This window comes from Aspergillus campestris (genome assembly GCF_002847485.1).
Source record: "Aspergillus campestris IBT 28561 chromosome Unknown P168scaffold_5, whole genome shotgun sequence".
Taxonomy (NCBI): domain Eukaryota; kingdom Fungi; phylum Ascomycota; class Eurotiomycetes; order Eurotiales; family Aspergillaceae; genus Aspergillus; species Aspergillus campestris.
The window spans coordinates 1,199,756-1,217,843 of NW_020194340.1; the positions used below are offsets into that span (position 1 = coordinate 1,199,756).

At 54.4% G+C, this 18,088-nt stretch overlaps 5 protein-coding genes across 5 annotated transcripts; 4 read left to right on the forward strand and 1 right to left on the reverse strand.

The window, feature by feature from the left end:
- The first annotated feature begins 90 nt into the window (after positions 1 to 90).
- P168DRAFT_304105 (putative APSES transcription factor (MbpA)) lies at positions 91 to 3,545 on the forward strand. Its single transcript, XM_024838818.1, has 3 exons — positions 91 to 791; positions 868 to 2,560; positions 2,612 to 3,545. Exons 1-3 carry the CDS (start codon positions 483 to 485, stop codon positions 3,295 to 3,297), a joined length of 2,688 nt encoding a protein of 895 aa, XP_024693607.1. The 5' UTR covers positions 91 to 482; the 3' UTR covers positions 3,298 to 3,545.
- A 2,180-nt stretch (positions 3,546 to 5,725) lies between these two features.
- P168DRAFT_252044 (sugar transporter family protein) lies at positions 5,726 to 7,430 on the forward strand. The gene is made up of 3 exons (XM_024834298.1): positions 5,726 to 5,987; positions 6,035 to 6,709; positions 6,768 to 7,430. The coding sequence occupies exons 1-3, from the start codon at positions 5,790 to 5,792 to the stop codon at positions 7,395 to 7,397; spliced, it is 1,503 nt and encodes a 500-aa protein (XP_024693608.1). The 5' UTR covers positions 5,726 to 5,789; the 3' UTR covers positions 7,398 to 7,430.
- Positions 7,431 to 9,321: 1,891 nt separating this feature from the next.
- Positions 9,322 to 13,465, forward strand: P168DRAFT_267891 (PGAP1-domain-containing protein). Its single transcript, XM_024835066.1, has 5 exons — positions 9,322 to 9,982; positions 10,048 to 12,266; positions 12,316 to 12,481; positions 12,531 to 12,757; positions 12,808 to 13,465. Exons 1-5 carry the CDS (start codon positions 9,380 to 9,382, stop codon positions 13,028 to 13,030), a joined length of 3,438 nt encoding a protein of 1,145 aa, XP_024693609.1. The 5' UTR covers positions 9,322 to 9,379; the 3' UTR covers positions 13,031 to 13,465.
- Positions 13,466 to 13,621: 156 nt separating this feature from the next.
- P168DRAFT_326760 (ResIII-domain-containing protein) lies at positions 13,622 to 15,745 on the reverse strand (the record flags this gene model as incomplete). Its single annotated transcript, XM_024841161.1, has 2 exons — positions 13,622 to 15,418; positions 15,485 to 15,745. The coding sequence occupies 2 exons, from the start codon at positions 15,743 to 15,745 to the stop codon at positions 13,622 to 13,624; spliced, it is 2,058 nt and encodes a 685-aa protein (XP_024693610.1).
- A 259-nt stretch (positions 15,746 to 16,004) lies between these two features.
- On the forward strand, positions 16,005 to 17,639 carry P168DRAFT_214693 (uncharacterized protein; the record flags this gene model as incomplete). The annotated part of the gene is made up of 1 exon (XM_024833074.1): positions 16,005 to 17,639. A coding segment is annotated over one exon (1,635 nt), but the record flags the coding sequence as incomplete, so codon positions are not given.
- Positions 17,640 to 18,088: the final 449 nt, after the last annotated feature.

The following is an 18,088-nucleotide window of genomic DNA, read 5'->3' on the forward strand; positions in this document are numbered from 1 at the left end:
GGCCCAAAACGCGACCCCAAGAAGGACGGCCGGACCCCGCGACTTTCGAGCCTGTAATCAGTCCATTCCTGCAAATTCAACACCGCCAATCGTTGCATGGGGATAGAACTGTTCTCGAAATATACAGAGTGACATCGATCAAAGATTGCTTTTTGCAATCATTTGCACTGCTTGCTAACTCGTCTCTGTGCCAGCTGGCATCCCGTCCTCATCCCTTTCGTGGTCCCGGCACTAGCCACGCGCCTCTTCGCCTCCTCGCGCGCCTGTCCGACGCCTGGTCGGGAGATCTCCTAGGATAGCTGCACTTTCCCCACATGCTTTTCGCTTTTCTTCACGGCTCTTGATATCCGTGACGCCTATTGAGCATTCGATCGTCGCCTCGAGGACCATCCGACGGTTTCCCAATCCAATCATTGTCGTCCAGGTCTTGCCCGTGCATGGTGTCAGAGCTGGGTCCCCGACGCTGATATCCGACCGCTGCCATGGCGTCCAACAACCCCCCAGCGCGCCCCAGCTTACCCATGTCATACTCCCAGAGTAGCGTCGGCTCCGCCAACGGGATGTCCTTCTCGCAGTCGCAGATGGGCTCGTTCAACGCTTCTCAGTCGGTGGCTTCCACGCCCGGAGCCACGCCCCCTCCGCCCAAGATGTCGCAACAATCGGCCATGTCGTTCTCATATCCCAACGGTATGCCGCATGGCTCCCGGGGCAGCATGGGTGGGTTTGAGGAGGTGAATGGGTATGGGACGATGATCCCTTATCCGGATGAGTTTAGACCGCAAATCTATCGGGTCGGTATCCCTGCGCCGGTGGTCACTGGTTTTTGATTGACAGGAGACGTCTCGACTAACTTCTTTCTGCTGCTAGGCTGTTTATTCTAATATCCACGTCTACGAAATGGAGGTCAATGGTGTCGCTGTTATGAAGCGTCGCTCCGACTCGTGGCTCAATGCTACCCAGATCCTCAAGGTGGCTGGTGTGGTCAAAGCTCGACGGACGAAGACGCTCGAGAAGGAGATTGCTGCGGGTGAGCATGAGAAGGTGCAAGGCGGGTATGGCAAATATCAGGGAACGTGGGTGCAGTACCAGAGGGGCGTGGACCTGTGTCGCGAGTATCACGTCGAGGAATTGCTGCGGCCGCTGCTGGAATACGACATGGGATCCAACGGTACCGGTGGCTCCATGCGCGATCATTTGGACACCCCCACGAAGGAACAAGCGATGGCTGCGCAACGGAAGCGACTCTACAGCGGGATGGAAAACCGAGGGATGTCTCAACCCCAACAAGGCACGTTCTTCCAGAACATCTCTCGCACCGCCGCGACGGCTGTCAACGCCATGAGCAAGGCACGGTTCGACTCCCCTGCCGCGCGGGGCGCGGACAGTCGGCGGTCGAGTGTCGTGCGCAAACCGTCGACCCAGATGAACAGCCAGGAGTCCCAGATGCCTTTTGGCAGCCAGCAGAGCATGTACAGCATGACATCGGACAGTGGCTTCGGAAGCAATTTCCAGGCCAACGGGCGGACTCCCCATGATCATATTGGCTTCGAGCACGAGGATTCGATCGAGCCTCCGCGAAAGCGCATGAGGTCTTCTTCCCACCAGACCCCGTCGTTCGGGATGCAGTACGAGCCGGCATCGTTGTCGATGAACGAGCCTACGCCGACGGAGCCAAACGACTCCTTCTACCAAGATATGGATGTGCCGACCTCTGTCGTGATGGACGGAGACAAGACCGGCCACGAGCCTCTTGCGCCGGCGACCACTCCCGAGCGGTTCCAGAAGATGAAGCTCATCATGACTCTCTTCCTCGATAAGCGGACTAAGGATTATACAACCCACCCGGCATTGATGCAGCTCACCGGCGATGATCTGGAAATCCCACTCGACGAATACCGGAACAACGCCTTGCATTGGGCGGCGATGCTGGCCCGCATGCCCCTGGTCCATGCTCTGGTCGCCAAGGGCGTCTCTATCTTCCGCCTCAACGGAGCCGGGGAAACTGCGTTGCAAAAGTCGGTTGGAACGAGGAATAATCTCGATTACCGGAGCTTCCCGCGCTTGCTACAGATCCTGGCCCCAACGATCGACATGGTTGACTACAGCGGGCGGACGATTCTCCACCACATCGCGGTCATGGCAGCCACGGGAGGCGGAGGGCACGTGTCGGCGAAACATTACTTGGAAGCGTTACTCGAGTTCATTGTCCGCCACGGCGGCACTAGCCAACAGACACCCAACGGGACGCAGGAGAATGGCCAGAGCGTCCCGCCGGCAGGCGAAGTCATCACTCTGGGCCGGTTCGTCTCCGAGATTGTCAATCTCCGGGACGACCAAGGAGACACTGCGCTTAATCTGGCCGGACGGGCACGGTCTGTCTTGGTGCCTCAACTCCTCGAAGTAGGTGCCGATCCTCACATTCCGAACCACACGGGTCTGCGACCTGCGGATTACGGGGTTGGCGTGGATATGGTGGATGGGAATGGGCAATCTCAGCAGTCTGGCAATCGAGACTCGTTCATGGACCAGCTTGCCAAGACAAAGAAGGAGATCCTAGATGGTAAGGCTTCCTCGGAACTAGCTACTTTCAACATACTAATGATATTCCCAGCAACATTGGCTCAAATCAGCTCAATGGTCCAAGACACGCTAGGCGGTATCGACAGGGACCTCGCTACGAGTTTAGCGAAGAAGCAAGAGAAATTCAGCCACTGGCACGACAAGATCCGCGAGACCGCCAAAGCACGACAAATCGAGCAGCGCCAGCTCGACGGGCTCAAGCGCCAGAGCTCAGACCGTATCGAGCTCAGCCGACGACTCAAAAATCTCGAGCGGTCCTCCGAAGACCTACTCATAACCCTAAAAGGGATCCACGGCGACACATTCAACCCATCCAAGACCATCCCCGTCGGCGAAGCCGACAAAGACTCCGGCCTCGACATAACCGAGTACGAAGCCATCTTCCCCGAATCATTCGACCCCGCCGCAGGATTCACCGAGCAACAAGCGGCCTTCCTTAACTCCCTCCCACCCCCCGAGACTCTCCAGCGATACATGCAAGGCTACACCAGCGTAAACGACAACATCCTCACCGAGGTCGAGCGCCTCAAGTCCAAAAACGTCGTCCTCGGCCAGAACTACCGCCGCATGGTCATGGCCTGTACGGGCTGGTCCGCGGAGCAGGTCGATGACGCCGCCGATGGCTTAATGCAGTGCGTTAAAGAATTGAACGATCACCCCGTTCCGGAGGACGAGGCGATCGAGATTCTGATGCGAGATCGCGGGCAGGATTGGTGATTTCTGAGCTTGAGTATCCGTACATATGTTTTATATCTTGGCTTTTTCTTCTTGCTTGTTTTGATGTCACGACTAGCGATGTTTTACTATTTTAGGTACTGGTTGTTTTCTTTTCTATCTGGTTGTTTTTTCTTTTATGATTTGTACAGGAGTATGGAGAATTCTGCTGTACTCTCCTACCACTACACCACTATTGTGCATGGGCTGCTAGCTACTAGTTTTGTGACGTGCATACAGCTACTTCATACCATATCATATCATGTCTGTCTGTATTTACAGATACCCTGGAATATAACAAATTCACTAATTCCACTCATCTATAAGTTATAATAGTCTTCTCGGCCGAATTGAGAGACAATCAATCTACCACCATTTCCGTGTCCAGTTAGAAGTCCAGCCCAACCCCGCCCCAGTACTAATACAAACACCTATACCCTAGGCCATCCTAACCCCGGGGGAAAATGTCTACATTTATATATATCTCTTCTTCCACCTTTCTTGAACCAGGGACAGCTATCTTACTATCTCGTATCTCTTTAGCAATCTTAGTAGCGGAGGTAACTGGTACTAGATCTTTTCGCATTGTTGAATTTGTGGTGAGACGCGTGGCTTTGGGATGTATCATCTACCTACTTACCTACCGGGTATATCACCATTGATGATCGATTGATTTTGATGGATATCCAGGTGTGGAATTTTCTAACGACTTGTTATATATATACTAACGTTTGATAAAATTGTGCATTTAATACTGATAGTATATGCAGGCTACCAACACTACTCATACTCTGTGCATGCCAAGGATGTGAGAGCCTGCAGGTTGGCGTTTACTTGGTTTTTTCTCTTTCATTCTTCTTCCTCTTCTTTTCTCTCTCTCTCTCTCTCTCTCTCTCTCTCTCTCTCTCTCTTTTATTTAAGGAGACGAAAGAAAGAAAGAATCGAGTACGAAACCAACATGGTAAGTGCCGTAAAACCAAGAACCAAATGACGACGCCCAGGCGCGGGGGGGTTACTCAAGTATCAGAGGCGTCGTGATCGCCAGCTGACATACCTGACTTGGACATTGGCCTTGGATTATGCATGAGAGATTTTTGATTCTTGGCTGGAGTCTGTTTGATTCTGCTTTTTTTTATTTTTATTTTTTTATTTACTCACCTTCTTTGGTTCGTTCGTGGTTGGTGTCCTGTATTGGGTGCAGTAAGTGATGCTCGGACCTGCTCTGTTTTCTTTTCTTTTTCTTCTTTCGTTATTATTTATTTCATTCAATCCGGATAATGTTTTCCGCAGTCAGTCAAAAAAAGCTTTGTGCCCAGCCTGGGCAGCAAAGCCAAGCCGGCAATACATGCTATAAGTGGCAGAGACTAGCCAGCCAAGCAGCCATCCTGATGCTTACCTTCCAGACACGCTGAGCCTCGGGTAAACCGTTTTATGAATGGAGACGATCCCACGGCCACATTCCGCACATGTCTCGTGGGAGAGAGAAACTCCTCACTCCAGACCACACGGGATTTGATTGATTGAGTGGATGTCGAACCGTCGCAGTGACATCGGGCCATTTGCGGTTGTCCAGTCAGGTTGGATCACACGAGCCCCTTATCTCCGTCTTTTTGGAGGAAATGATGGTCTGGCTGGTTTGGCTGGGTCTCGTGCGGTTGGAGCCGAATTGTTATTCGTTGTGTGTGCTTGAGCGTGGGGCCAGGATTTAAGGCTGGATCCTGGGGGGCGAATGGTGGGGGATTGTGTGATACTAGCTTTGGAGGACTGGTGGGGGGACCTGTCGTGATTCTGGGGTGTTGATTATTGTATGTGGGATATAGGATGGAAAGGAATGGGATGGATGTGAAGATGTATGTCGATTCAAAGGGATGAGAATGGACACGCGAGAAGTGGAAACTGGAGAGAGAGGAGATTGTGGAGAGAAGCTTGGCCCATCTGGAGTAAAAGCTTGGCGGGTCACCGAATATAATAGTAGTATAGTAGACTAACACGTACCGAGATACCTCCAGCTCATTCTAGTTCATGCGGTCATAAACACCACATCCTTCTCTTATTGCATCCCAACTTATTCCATCACACTCATAATACCGATCGATATCTAACGCAAGGGATCCATTCTATTCATTGGGTCACCAATCCCAGATTATTACCGTCATCCCCATATCAACATCCAAGCTGACTATCCAGTACCGAGTCAGAGATCGGCACACGACATGTCTCAGACTGGTTGGAACGCCCATCTCTTCATTAGCCACAACGACTCGGGCTAGTCTTCACCCTCTGCGGGGTTCATCGGGACATTTGATTATACTATCCGCTGTGGCGAGCTGTACCGGTCCGCGTCCAGCATTCTGATCCTTCGCTGTTCATTTAAAGGAGCTCTGACCTGTCCCGCCTGATCCCCCGCCTGGATTTCTTTTCTCCCCTCGGCCTTATCTCTATCCAATCTTCCCCTCCCGCCGCTCTCCTTCTCGTCACTCGGATCCAGATTGACCATGGCGGAGACGACGAAACAGGAGCCTATTGCGGCGCGTCCGCTCCCGTCTCCAGATGATGACGATGAAATGGAGCACGTCGGTGTCTTGCGATATCTGGTGACTCGGGTACCAACCCTAATCCCCCCAATGAACTCGGTCCCAAACCCGCTCGGCTCTCTGGCTCTTTTGAACAGGCAGCAGTGGCTTTTCTTCTCGGTAGGTCCACACGCTCTTGGTGTTTGAAAAATGAACTAACCCCCCAGGTCGCATTCTTCGCGTGGAGCTGGGATGCCTTTGACTTCTTCACGGTCTCGTTGACCACGTCGGAGCTGGCGAAGGAATTTGGCAAGGAGATAACTGATATCACCTGGGGCATCACCCTCGTGCTCATGCTCCGATCCGTCGGCGCCATCACCTTTGGCATTGCCGCCGACCGCTGGGGTCGCAAGTGGCCTTTTATTGTGAACAACGTCCTGTTTATCGTGTTGGAGCTCGGCACGGGTTTCTGCCAGACCTATAAACAGTTCCTCGCCTGTCGCGCTTTGTTTGGAATCGCCATGGGCGGTCTCTACGGGAACGCCGCGGCCACCGCTTTGGAAGATTGTCCCATGGAGGCGCGGGGGATTATTTCAGGGTTGCTCCAGCAGGGTTACGCCTTTGGCTACTTGCTGGCTACTGCGTTTGCTCGGGCCCTGGTCGATACTACACCGCATGGATGGAGGCCGTTGTATTGGTTTGGCGCTTGCCCTCCTGTCTTGATCATCGCCTTCCGTCTCTGTCTCCCCGAGACAGAAACGTTCCGTCAGCGACAGGCTACCCGAGAGGATCTCCAAGGAGGCGTCACGTCGACGTTCCTATCGGAAGGCAAAGTCGCGTTGAAGCGGCATTGGCTGATTCTGCTCTATCTGGTCCTATTGATGACGGGTTTCAATTTCATGGTGAGTCCCCATCCATTCGCTGGTATGATGAAGTTATTCTAATAGTATCCTTCTTCAGTCCCACGGTTCCCAAGACCTGTACCCAACGATGCTCGAAAACCAATATAACTTCTCCAAAGACGCCGTCACCGTGACGCAGGTCGTCGCCAACCTAGGCGCCCTAACCGGAGGCACGCTCATCGGCTGGTCGAGCCAAATCTTCGGACGACGCTTCTCGATCATCGTGATCAGCATCGTCGGCGGCGCACTGCTCTACCCATACACCTTCGTCTCGTCAAAGAGTATCATGGCCGCAGCATTCTTCGAGCAGTTCTGCGTCCAAGGCACCTGGGGCGTGATCCCCATCCACCTGATGGAGCTTTCCCCCGGGTCTATCCGCACCTTCGCCGTGGGGACAGCCTACCAGCTGGGCAACCTGGTCTCGTCGGCGAGCACGACGATCGAAGCCACCATTGGCGAACGGTTCCCGCTGCCGTCGACCGACGGGGAAAAGCACTACGAGTACGGTCGGGTGATCTGCATCCTGATGGGGGCGGTCTACGCCTACACGATCCTGGTGACGTTCTTGGGGCCCGAGCGACTGGGTCGCCAGTTTGACGTTGCGCACGACGCGGATCTGGCGGAGGTGACCGCTCAGCGGGGGACGGAGGCCGATCCTGAGAAGGCTGGGATGCGACATGACGAATGATATATATGGTACTGGACTGGACGATGTAGGGTGACAATGCGGGGGATGCTTATGAACTTGTTCTATATTTATCAACGGCTGTCTCAGAATTATATACCGATCTCTAGAGTCAATAATGAACAATTGAACCAATCTAAATCCTCTCCTCGATGTTGATTATTCACCACCAAGTCATGTCTCAACCAGACGTATCGGATCAGTCAACCAACCCTGTCCAAATTAGGGTTAAAGCCACCACCTCAGTAAGTTGGACGTAGAAAGTTAAGTTAGTCGTAGTAAAGGTCACCGCCAAGCCCGTGACGCGGCCTCGAGACCATCCTCTGTAGATCTATTGGACGGACGGCCCCTACCCCGGACGCTAAAAGGAGGAGGGATTGGGGGATGTTTGCTTATACTGGTTAGTTTTCCGGTGGGTTTCTTTCTCTTTCTCTTGTCTTTTTTCTTGGTTCTTGTAGGGGTCACTGCGTAGGTCGGGAACCGACGTCTATCTGTCGGGTTGGTCAGGTTGGTCAGTTTGTCGGGTGGGTTATCCTAAGTTAAGTCCAAAGATAGGTTAGCGATTGATGTTGATATTGATATAACATCGTCAATGCGAGAGGTAGATAGACAGCCTCAGAGTCTGCTTAATGTTGTGCTCATTGAACGAGGTTGTAGGCCCGTCCGGTCACGTTTTTTACTTATTCATTTTGGGTGTGGATCATCATGTGGCTGGGGATATATTCATCATATAGGAAAAGAGAGTAATGTATGCTTACCTAGACTACAGAATGAGGAATCATTCTATTGGAGGTGGATGGTGGTGGTGAAGTGTGGGAGATCTAGAGATGAGATCTAGGTAGAAGAGGAAACAAACAAGTGACACGATGGGGGAGAGGCTGCTTTTGTATATTTCTGTCTTACTAGTACTACCCTACCTAATTAACGTACCCAGTACTAGGTCATATAGAGGATAGTAGATGACTGTATAGACCGGGTTTCACGACATGGATGGCTCATTAGGCGTTTTTAGACGGGCATCGCTGATTGGTGAGGGATGCAGTAGAGGCTTCTCCAAATGGCGTAATGGTCTTCTTTCTTTGAGTCTGGTCGGTCGTACGTGTAGGACATTGGAGGATTCCTTGGGCATTATCTGGTTGTTGTTTTGGATATCATGGTTGGACTTCCCTGTTCTTATCTGTGATGACCGGTGAGTATGGGCTTGTTCAACGGGGTATATATTACTACTAATCTTACACCTCAAGCCTCAACTTGACTTCCTTCTACTTCCTGATAATCATATTGATCAAATCCACTCTATCAAATCAACACTATTAAACATTGATCGAGGATGATCATCCTGAACCGTTGAGAACGAAACCCACGCCAAGGCTGGCTGCCCGTCTGCGGCCTTGCATAGCAGGAACCCGTGTATACTCCGTCCTGTCCACTTGCACCCCATCTAATCTCTTTGTTTCCAGTCTTTCTCCTCTTCATCTCTCGCGTTTTTTCTTCTCCCTCTCCTTCGTTCTTTCCCCTCTGCTATCCACTTTCGTTTCTTTCTTTCTTTCGTTTCTGAATTTCCTTTTTTTTGTCTTACTCTTCATTCGTTTAGTCGGCTCTCGTTGATACCTCCGTCTCGGTCGGCCTGCCACTCGTTCGGCTCTCCCGGTCTGACTAGCTAACATTCTCCAAGCCAAGTCTTGATCCAAGACAAGGGGCGAATAAGGAAGAAAAAATTAGAAGGGAAAAATTACAGAAAAACAGGGACAACTCTTGTTGACGAATAGTCCATCCAGAAATAAACAGGAGGATCAATATCACCAAACAAAACAACAGGGAAAATTCATCTGAAAACGACTCCTTGAGACACCTCAATTCGGATCCCCTTGCCGCTTAATCCCACTCCTTCCCGCCGCTGCGATTTTCCTCCTCCCCGACCTTCGAACCCCCCCCCCCCCCCCTCCCTTGCTGGATGAGTATCACCACCATCGCGACTTCTTCCAATGCACAGACGCTCGTCTGGTTCGCCGGTCGAGGACGACACTGAAGATTCCCTGATCCCCCGCACTTCCTTCGACCCGAGTCATGCCCCGAATACTTTCGATCCGCCGGAGAGATCGCGTCCGCAGGTAACCCGCACCAGTACCAGCTTCGACCTCCGTCGTCAAGACTCCACGGGCGCCGCGACGCCGCGATCCAGGAACTCTGGTCTGTGGAGGACCTTGTCCTCCACTTCCACCGTCACTCTCGCCGCCAACGAGCCCAAACCCGCTCCTCTCATGATCCCCCTCGCATCCCAGCGCCTGCCCATGGAGTCCTCCCCAGAGGCGCACCAGCGCGCTCGCTCGTCCCGTCTGCGCAGCCCCTGGACCTGCTCCATCCTGACCGCCCTGACCACCCTGCTCGCCTCGACCTTCCTCTTCTCCATCCTCCGCTCGTTCTCCGCCCGGCAGACCGGTGGGGATGGCTGTGGCATTCCCGTCATGAGCCCGGCCTTCCTGCCCATGGAGGGCTTCGACACCGAACATACGCGATTCGCCAGCAAATACAATCTCTATCTCTACCGGGAGGCCGGTGTTGATCCGTACAACCGCGACAATTTCGGGGTGAGTGTGCTGCGGTGGAACTCGCGAGGAAGATAGACAATTCGCTAATTGTGATCCGTGTCTAGTTGAATGGTGCCCCTGTCCTGTTTCTCCCCGGAAATGCGGGCAGTTATCGGCAGGTCCGATCCTTGGCCGCCGAAGCCTCCAGACACTACGCCGACGTCGTCCGCCACGACCAGGAACGCTTGAACCTCGGCACCCGGAGCCTGGATTTCTTCATGATCGACTTCAACGAGGATATGGCCGCCTTCCATGGCCAGACCCTCCTCGACCAAGCCGAATACGTGAACGAAGCCATCGCGTACATCCTCTCCCTCTATCACGATCCGCGGCGATCGTCACGCCGAGATCCCAATCTACCCGATCCGAGTTCCATCATCATCGTGGGCCATTCCATGGGCGGCATCGTGGCGCGGACCACGTTGACCATGGCCAACTACCAAGCGAACTCCGTCAACACCATCATCACCATGTCGGCCCCCCACGCCAAACCCCCCGTGTCGTTCGAATCCGACGTCGTCCATACCTACAAGCAGATCAACGATTACTGGCGCGAGGCCTACTCACAGACCTGGGCCAACAACAACCCCCTGTGGCATGTCACCCTCATCTCCATCGCCGGCGGCTCCCGCGACACCGTGGTGCCCTCCGATTATACCAGCATCTCGTCGCTGGTCCCGGAGACCCATGGGTTCACCGTCTTCACCTCCACCATTCCCGACGTCTGGATCGGGATGGATCACTTGTCCATCACCTGGTGCGACCAGTTCCGGAAATCCATCGTCAAGTCGCTCTTTGAAGTGGTGGATGTCCGGCGCGCCAGTCAAACCAAGCCCCGGGCGGAACGCATGCGCATCTTCAAGAAATGGTACCTGACGGGGTTGGAATCGGTGGCCGAGCGGACGTTGGCCCAGAAAGAACCCAGCACCATGCTGACCCTCGAGGATGAGTCAACCACGATCTTATCGCAAGGCCAGCGGCTGGTCCTCCGTGAATTGGGCCACCGCCAGGGTCCCGGCATCCACCTCCTCCCCATCCCGCCCCAGGGAGTGTCGGGCAAGAAGTTCACCCTCCTGACCGACCAGGGATTGGACAAAACCGGAGATCAGGGCAGCCTGGGGGTCCTGTTTTGCAGTGTCTTCCCTCTGCACGATGGCAAGTTGTCGTCAGCCTTGTCGATGAACATGGATCTCTCCGGGGGCAGTGCCGACGCGACCCGTCTCGCCTGCAAGAACGCGGCCGACGACGAGATCCACCTGCCGGCGTCCACCCACACGTCGCATCACCCGTACGATCGGACCCGGCCCTTTTCGTATCTTCAGTACGATCTGGAGGATCTGGTGGAGCACCAATTTGTCGCGGTCATCGACAAGGCCAACGCACCCACCAAGGGCTGGGTGTTGGCGGAGTTCTCCGACAGCTCGGATTCCATGATCCGGGCTCGCATGGGCCTGGGCGGTCTGCTCAGCGCTGGGTTGAAAGTGCGCCTGCCCGCCAGTCGTCCCATGCTCACCGAGTTGAAGATCCCCGCCCTCCACTCGAGTCTGCTGGACTACAGGCTCCGGGTCGTGCGGCGCACCGACGGGAATCGGCAAGAACTCTTTGCGCCCCTCCTGCGGCAGTCGATTCCCGACCCGCATGAGTCCAAGTTCTTCGTCAATGTGAAGGACGTCAACGTGAACCTGCACGGTGTGGCACCCTTCATGCCACCCCCGCTGCGCGACCAAGCGACCCTCGGCGGGGTGTCGTTCCAGCTGTGGACCGATCCCACCAGCGAGTCCACCGTGGATCTTTACTTGACGGTGGACATCGCCAGCAGCCTCGGCGAGCTGGTGATGCGGTACCGGACGGTGTTCGCCGCCTTCCCGATCCTCGTCGTTGCCTTGGTCCTCCGCAAGCAGTTCCAAGTCTACGACGACACGGGGTTCTTCATCACCTTTGGCGAGGGTCTCGACCGAGCCCTCCGTTCGTCCTTGCCCATCCTGTTTCTCGCCATGTCCTTGCTAGCCTCTTCTCTGGCGACGCCGACCGTTCTACCGCCGAGTGATGACCCATACAATTGGAAAATCAACGCCACCGAGGCGCCGGTTGATTTTACCAAGAACGACCTCCTGTTGGGCTCGCAAGATGCCTTTTTCTGGTTTTTGGTGCCCATCTTCGGCCTGATCAGTGTGGGGGTGTGCGTGATTGTCAACTATCTTGCTATGGGTCTGCTGTTCATTATGTCCTCGATTTACGGGTACTTGAACAGCCAGTCGGGCTACATCAAGCGCGACGATAAAGAGTAAGTGGAATACGAAATGCTTGTAGGGTTCCCTCTAATGATGTCTTAGGAACACCCTTAGCTTTTCTACAGCCACCCCGAGACGCCGACTCATCACCACCGCCGTCCTCCTGATGCTGGTATCAACGGTCATCCCGTATCAGTTTGCCTATCTGGTGGCATGTATCGTGCAGCTAGCCACGTGTGTGCGGGCGCAGTGGCATGCCAAAGAAACGGTTAGTCTTGCATCTATCTTCGGGTCCGAACATGACTAACAACGCGCAGAGGTCTACATCATCCTACAATTTCACCAACTACACGCACTCGATCTTCATCCTGATGCTGTGGATCCTACCCATCAACATCCTGGTCCTTCTGGTCTGGGCTCATAACCTAGTCGTGCACTGGTTTATGCCGTTCTCCTCGCACCATAACGTTATGTCTGTAATGCCATTCATCCTTCTTGTTGAAGCCATGACGACGGGAACCATGATTCCCAGAGTCACCTCTCGGTATGTTCACTCTTTACCAGTGATATTGAATGCACCGCTGACATGACCAGGCTAAAACACATCACCTCAATCATCCTCTTCTCCATCGCGATCTACTCCGCCGTCTACGGCGTCTCCTACGCCTATCTACTGCACTACCTCACCAATATCCTTTCGGCGTGGCTAGTAGGGATCTACCTCTTCAGCAGCGGGTTCTCCATCCGACGAATATGGCGAGCCCTCGAGGAAGACGACACCGTCTGCGAACCCGGAAGCATGAAGAAAAAGCCCTAATTTATCATTTTTACCGCCTCATTTTACACGATTTCATTCCCAGCAAACCCCAACTATTTTCCTCAAACTTATTATTCCCTTTATTGCATTTCAGGTCTGCTGGCCACACTTACGGAGTTTAAGCTAGTTCATTGCTTATTGAGCGGTGTTTCTGGTTTTACATCTTTTGTTTTCTTTCTTACCTCACCGGCCGGTACTCGGTTTGTACATCATCTTTTCTTTTTACTTCTTTCTTCTGCCTTTTCTTTCTTCATATCTATTGATCGATCGATCGATCGGATGGAGGCTCCATGTTATGATAGGGTGCTTGCTGGGTTACAGCTGAGACAGGCCGTTTGAGGGCTAGGGTTGCTTTACATGTCTTGTATATAGGTGGATCTGGATATAGATAGATTTGTGGATCGCAGCGTGTTACTTTATGATAGAGGAGTTGGGATATATAATACTACTTATTTGACTATTAACGTGCGGAGTACAAGTGTAGTATCATAAGAACTTTCTAGAATGATAATACATACATATACAATCCCAAGCATACAGATGCAATAAAATCATACAATATAAAAGATGAAGAGAGAGAGAGAAGAGAGATCACCACCCAACAGGCCCAACCCCAACCATCCTCTCCCTCCTCAATTTCTCAACCTCCCTCTCCCTCCTCTCAACGACCCTCTCCCTCCTCTCCCTCGCAACCCTCTCCCCCCTAACCCTCCCCTTCCCCCCAAACTTCAACTTCGTAATCAAATCCGCCGCCTGGCCCCTCGTCAAATCCGAGCTCTGCATCTTCCCCTCCCTTATCCTCGCCTTATTCAAGTATGCGATTTGGGCGGCGCTCGCCCGGCCGCGCCGCCACCCTTGCTGAGACGAGATGTATCGCTCTGTGAAGTGCGCTGAGGCGAACGTGTCTGCTGCGTGCACGGCGGAGGAGAGACTGGTGGTGGTGGTGAGGAGGCGCGGGCGGGTGTAGGTTGGGGTTAGGGTTGTGGGGGAGGTGTATTTTTGGACGTGGTGGAGGGTGTATGTTTCTTGCTGTTCTTTTGCGTCTTTTTGGTGGGATGGGGGGGAGGAGGAGGAGCGGGTGATTGTGAGCCAGCCTGAGTCGTCGGAGAGGATGTATTTTTCTTCGTTGGGGGTGGTGGTGTTACTGGCGACGCGTACCCAGGCGTATCTGCTTAGCGAGCGGATGTGTTTCTCGGATTTGAGATCGTGGATGAGGTCGTAGATGGTGTCGTATTTCGTGAAGGAGAGGGTGATTTCGTTGTTGTCGGAGTCTGTGGCCTTGGTGTCTTCTGATGGGATGTCTTCGGGTGGTTGCGTGGTTGGTTGTTGTTGTTGGGTCGGTCGTGCGGTTAGCTCTGTTGCCGTCGCGGCGTTGATGATCTCGTCTGGGTGCAGGCCGAACAGCGTCGGTGTGGACACGACGCCCGCGTCGACGGTGCCGACCATGTCGATGATATGGCAGTCTTTTTTCCCCGGGTGGAGACGCAGACCGCGGCCGATCATCTGGACGAGGAGGTTCTGCGAGCGGGTGGGTCGCGCGAGGAGCACGCAGTCGATGTTAGGGATGTCGGTTCCCTCCGTGAAGAGCCCGCAGTTGAGCAAGACGGGGAACTCGCCCGCTTTGAAAGCAGCCAGCTCCGCGTCGCGCTGCTTCTGCGGCGTGTCGCCCGTGATGTAGCGGGCGTCGATGCCGTGCGCGCGGAACGTGTCTGTCAGCGAGCGGGTGTGCTCGACGTTCACGCAGAAGACGAGTGTCGAGTGGCGGTCGGCGGCGTTGGCGAGCCATGCCCGCACGGTGATCGTGTTTGTCGTGTCGGTGTTGACTGCGCGCGCGAGCGACTCAAGTTGAAAGTCTCCGCGGCTGTCGCTTTTAACTCCCGAGAGCTTCGCGTTTGATTGTACCGTTGTGAAGACTGCGTTCGCGAGCCACTTGTCGTTGATCATGTCCATGTAGTCCTTGTGGTAGACGATGTGGTCGATGGCTGCGCCGAGGCGCAGGCCGTCTGCGCGGGCGAAGGTGGCGGATACGCCGACGAGGACGGGCGAGTCGGGTGTGGGTTCCTTGAGTCCGAAGTGGTCGAGGACGGCGCGGTAGGTCGGCGCGACGATGTGGTGCGCTTCGTCGACGAGGATGAGTTTGAAGCGCGCGGGGTCGAACTTGGCGAGTCGGTCCTGGCTGAGGAGGCTTCTTATCGATGCGATTGTGATGTCTGCTGTGCCTGTGCTTTTCGAGTTGCTCATCTCGATGCTGACGGTTCGGTCTGGGTACGCCGCGCGACAGTGTGCGGCGGCTTGGTCGACGAGTTCTCGGCGATGCGCGAGGATTAGGGTTCTGTTGCCGGTTTCATTGCGTGGGGGGATTCGTCCGATTAGCTGCGTGAAGATTACCTGGGAGGGAGAGAAAGAGGGTTAGTTGGAGGTGCCGTGTTGTATGTTCGGTGGCTTCGTACAAACCGTTTTACCGGCTCCTGTCGCGAGCGAAATCCCCAGGCGCTTGTGGCCTTGCTTGATGTAGTCCAGGACGGACTGAATGCATTCTTCCTGGTAGTCGCGCAGGACTATACCAGGGCGTGAAGGTTGTTGCGGTACTGGTCCGGGGGACAGGGTCGCGTTGCAACGCCATTGTTGCCGTAGATTAGGTCGCCATGCGAATGTCGACGGCCTCCAAAGACGCAGGACGGGAATCAAGCCCGACATTCCACGACGAAGAGCCATCCAGATCCATGAGTTGAAAGTATGTTAAGATGCGGAGTAGTTCAGTTGACGATGGAGAGAGGACGGTAAAGGTACAATGCAAACACTGCAAACACCTTATCAGATCAGAAATCTCGATCAATCCAATTCTTTCCCATGACGAATACGCATCGCCGATATCAAAAAATGTTCTCGAGCTGATCAACTGAACAAGTGATGTTCCCACCGTTCGTCCAGAGTCCATGTCTTTGGTGCGACGCCCCGGACATCCAACTTGACGATGAGCAGCTCGAGCTCCTACGAGCCGGACGACAACGACGCATCGGACTCCGACATTGAAACCCGCGCGCATGTCCCTCCTTCGTCCCCTCCAGCTCGCAATCGCCCAGTCTCCCCATCGCATGAGGCAAATGACCCATCCTCCGCGAAAATAAACCTCCGCGCGAAGAGGGGCACCCGCGACGAGGTCCTCAATGACCTCTACACATCCTTAGGGCAGGAATCCGTGGACGCATACCACAGTCTGCTGGAAGATGCGATCGGCGATCTTGTGCCATCTAGGAACCCCGCGGACGAGAACTACAATGCCACGCAGAATGGGGTCGTGATCTGGACGCCGCAGGAGAAGCAGGTGTTCTACAATTGGCTCCACCGGAAGGGGAGGAATGGCGTTGCGGAGATCGCCAGCGCCATTGGCTCCAAGTCGGAGCTGGAGGTCCAGGAATTCCTCAGACTGCTGCACAGGGGGCTGGAGCGACAGCATCTGCGGGACCGGCACACGCGGACAATCATCCTGGGCGACGTCCCGGCCGCAGCGGACGTAGGGAGAAAGTGCTGTTCCGCATTAGACCAATACGCCGAGCTACTAGCTCTCGAAGAACAGCAAGCAGACGACGACGTCGGGAGAGCGCGAAACCACGACTTGTGGATCATAGACCGAGACAACGCGCAAGAAGTAGACGACGAGGTCCAAGACGCGGAGAAGGCCGACACGCAGCTCGACTCCGACTCCAGCGTATACCACACCGCAGGGCTATTCAACCTGAGCACATGGATCCGTCTCTCCGAGCGCTTCTTCATGAACCCCGGCGGCGCACGCATGGACGATAACTGGGTCAACGTGGGGTTCGCGGGCGAATCCCCCTCCATGACAGCGGACGGTTTTGCGGATTTCTACACGCTGGCCGTGAGCGTCACGCGCCGTCTCGTCCACTCTACGCTGTTCTTTGCCATGTCGCGGCTCAGGAATATGAGGGAGACGGGCAATGCGAAGGCGAAAGTCGTACGCTCCCGTGATGTCCACACTGCCCTGGATGTACTGGGCATGAAGCGTGACCGAGTCGATCAGTGGGTGGGACTAGCACGGAGATGCAATCTCACTGTCGAAGACGTCCGCAATCGACGAGGCTGGAAGCCTGTCCTTATGGACTTGGACGACGTAGAAGATATTCTCTCGGGTCGAGCCCCTTACGACGCGGAGTCGCGCGAGCGAAGCATTTCGAACAAACGCCCCGACGCAAAGGACGAGCCTGAAGACGACGACAACAGCGAAGACGAATTTTCCCACTCCTCCCGAGAATCATCCATCCTTTCCTCCCCCGCTGAGTCTCTCCCCGACAACGAAGACCAAACCCCCATCGACCCCGAAGACTCCCACGCCGAACAACTCGACCAAGAAGCCAGCCGTCTCGAAGAATCCCACCTGTGGGAGATCCTCGGCCAACCCCAGCCTAGCCTCCAGTCCGAAATCCACCCCACCACACCCAGGGCAAAGAAGCGACCCGTCGGCGAACGCAAGACACAAGACGACCTTGCCAACTGGCGAGATAGGACTTTGTACCGCAGCGACTGGGAGGAACATGGTCATGATACTGTTAGCATTTATGAGGAGATCGAGGAGAATCGACGCAAGAGACGACGACTGCGTCAGGCCTCTTCCCAGTCGGATTACTCCAGCGACAGCGAGGATATCCATCCCGCAACAGCAGACAGCGCCATCTCACACGGTGAAGACGCCGACGATGACAACCAAACTTACGCCCAAATGGAAGTCGACGACAACAACAACAACAACAACAACAACAACAACAAACCCCCTCCCCCAACACCCCTCCCAAAACAAGAACCCAACCAATCCCAGCCCATCACATCCGAAAAAGCCCAACATCCTCAATCACCCGAGCCCGAGCCAGAGCCCGAGCCCGAGCCCAAAAACGAACACACGTCCAGCTCAGAAGACGACGACCTACCCAGCGCCCGCAAGAGGAGATCATCCTTGGGAGATATAGATGATGATGATGAAGAGGATGAAAAAGCTGATAAGGCTTTGTTTTCTCGTCCTATGAGTCCTTTGGGCTGGGAGGA

What these genes read in the sequence shown, in the direction of transcription:
- P168DRAFT_252044 (XM_024834298.1), top strand. Translation starts at nt 5,790, where the DNA reads ATGGCGGAGACGACGAAACAGGAGCCTATTGCGGCGCGTCCGCTCCCG. An exon ending in AGCAGTGGCTTTTCTTCTCG is followed by an intron (nt 5,988 to 6,034) that starts GTAGGTCCACAC and finishes CTAACCCCCCAG; the next exon opens with GTCGCATTCTTCGCGTGGAG. An exon ending in TGACGGGTTTCAATTTCATG is followed by an intron (nt 6,710 to 6,767) that starts GTGAGTCCCCAT and finishes ATCCTTCTTCAG; the next exon opens with TCCCACGGTTCCCAAGACCT.
- P168DRAFT_267891 (XM_024835066.1), top strand. Translation starts at nt 9,380, where the DNA reads ATGCACAGACGCTCGTCTGGTTCGCCGGTCGAGGACGACACTGAAGAT. An exon ending in ACAACCGCGACAATTTCGGG is followed by an intron (nt 9,983 to 10,047) that starts GTGAGTGTGCTG and finishes ATCCGTGTCTAG; the next exon opens with TTGAATGGTGCCCCTGTCCT. An exon ending in ATTCCCAGAGTCACCTCTCG is followed by an intron (nt 12,758 to 12,807) that starts GTATGTTCACTC and finishes TGACATGACCAG; the next exon opens with GCTAAAACACATCACCTCAA.
- P168DRAFT_304105 (XM_024838818.1), top strand. Translation starts at nt 483, where the DNA reads ATGGCGTCCAACAACCCCCCAGCGCGCCCCAGCTTACCCATGTCATAC. An exon ending in TTAGACCGCAAATCTATCGG is followed by an intron (nt 792 to 867) that starts GTCGGTATCCCT and finishes TTCTGCTGCTAG; the next exon opens with GCTGTTTATTCTAATATCCA. An exon ending in AAAGAAGGAGATCCTAGATG is followed by an intron (nt 2,561 to 2,611) that starts GTAAGGCTTCCT and finishes TGATATTCCCAG; the next exon opens with CAACATTGGCTCAAATCAGC.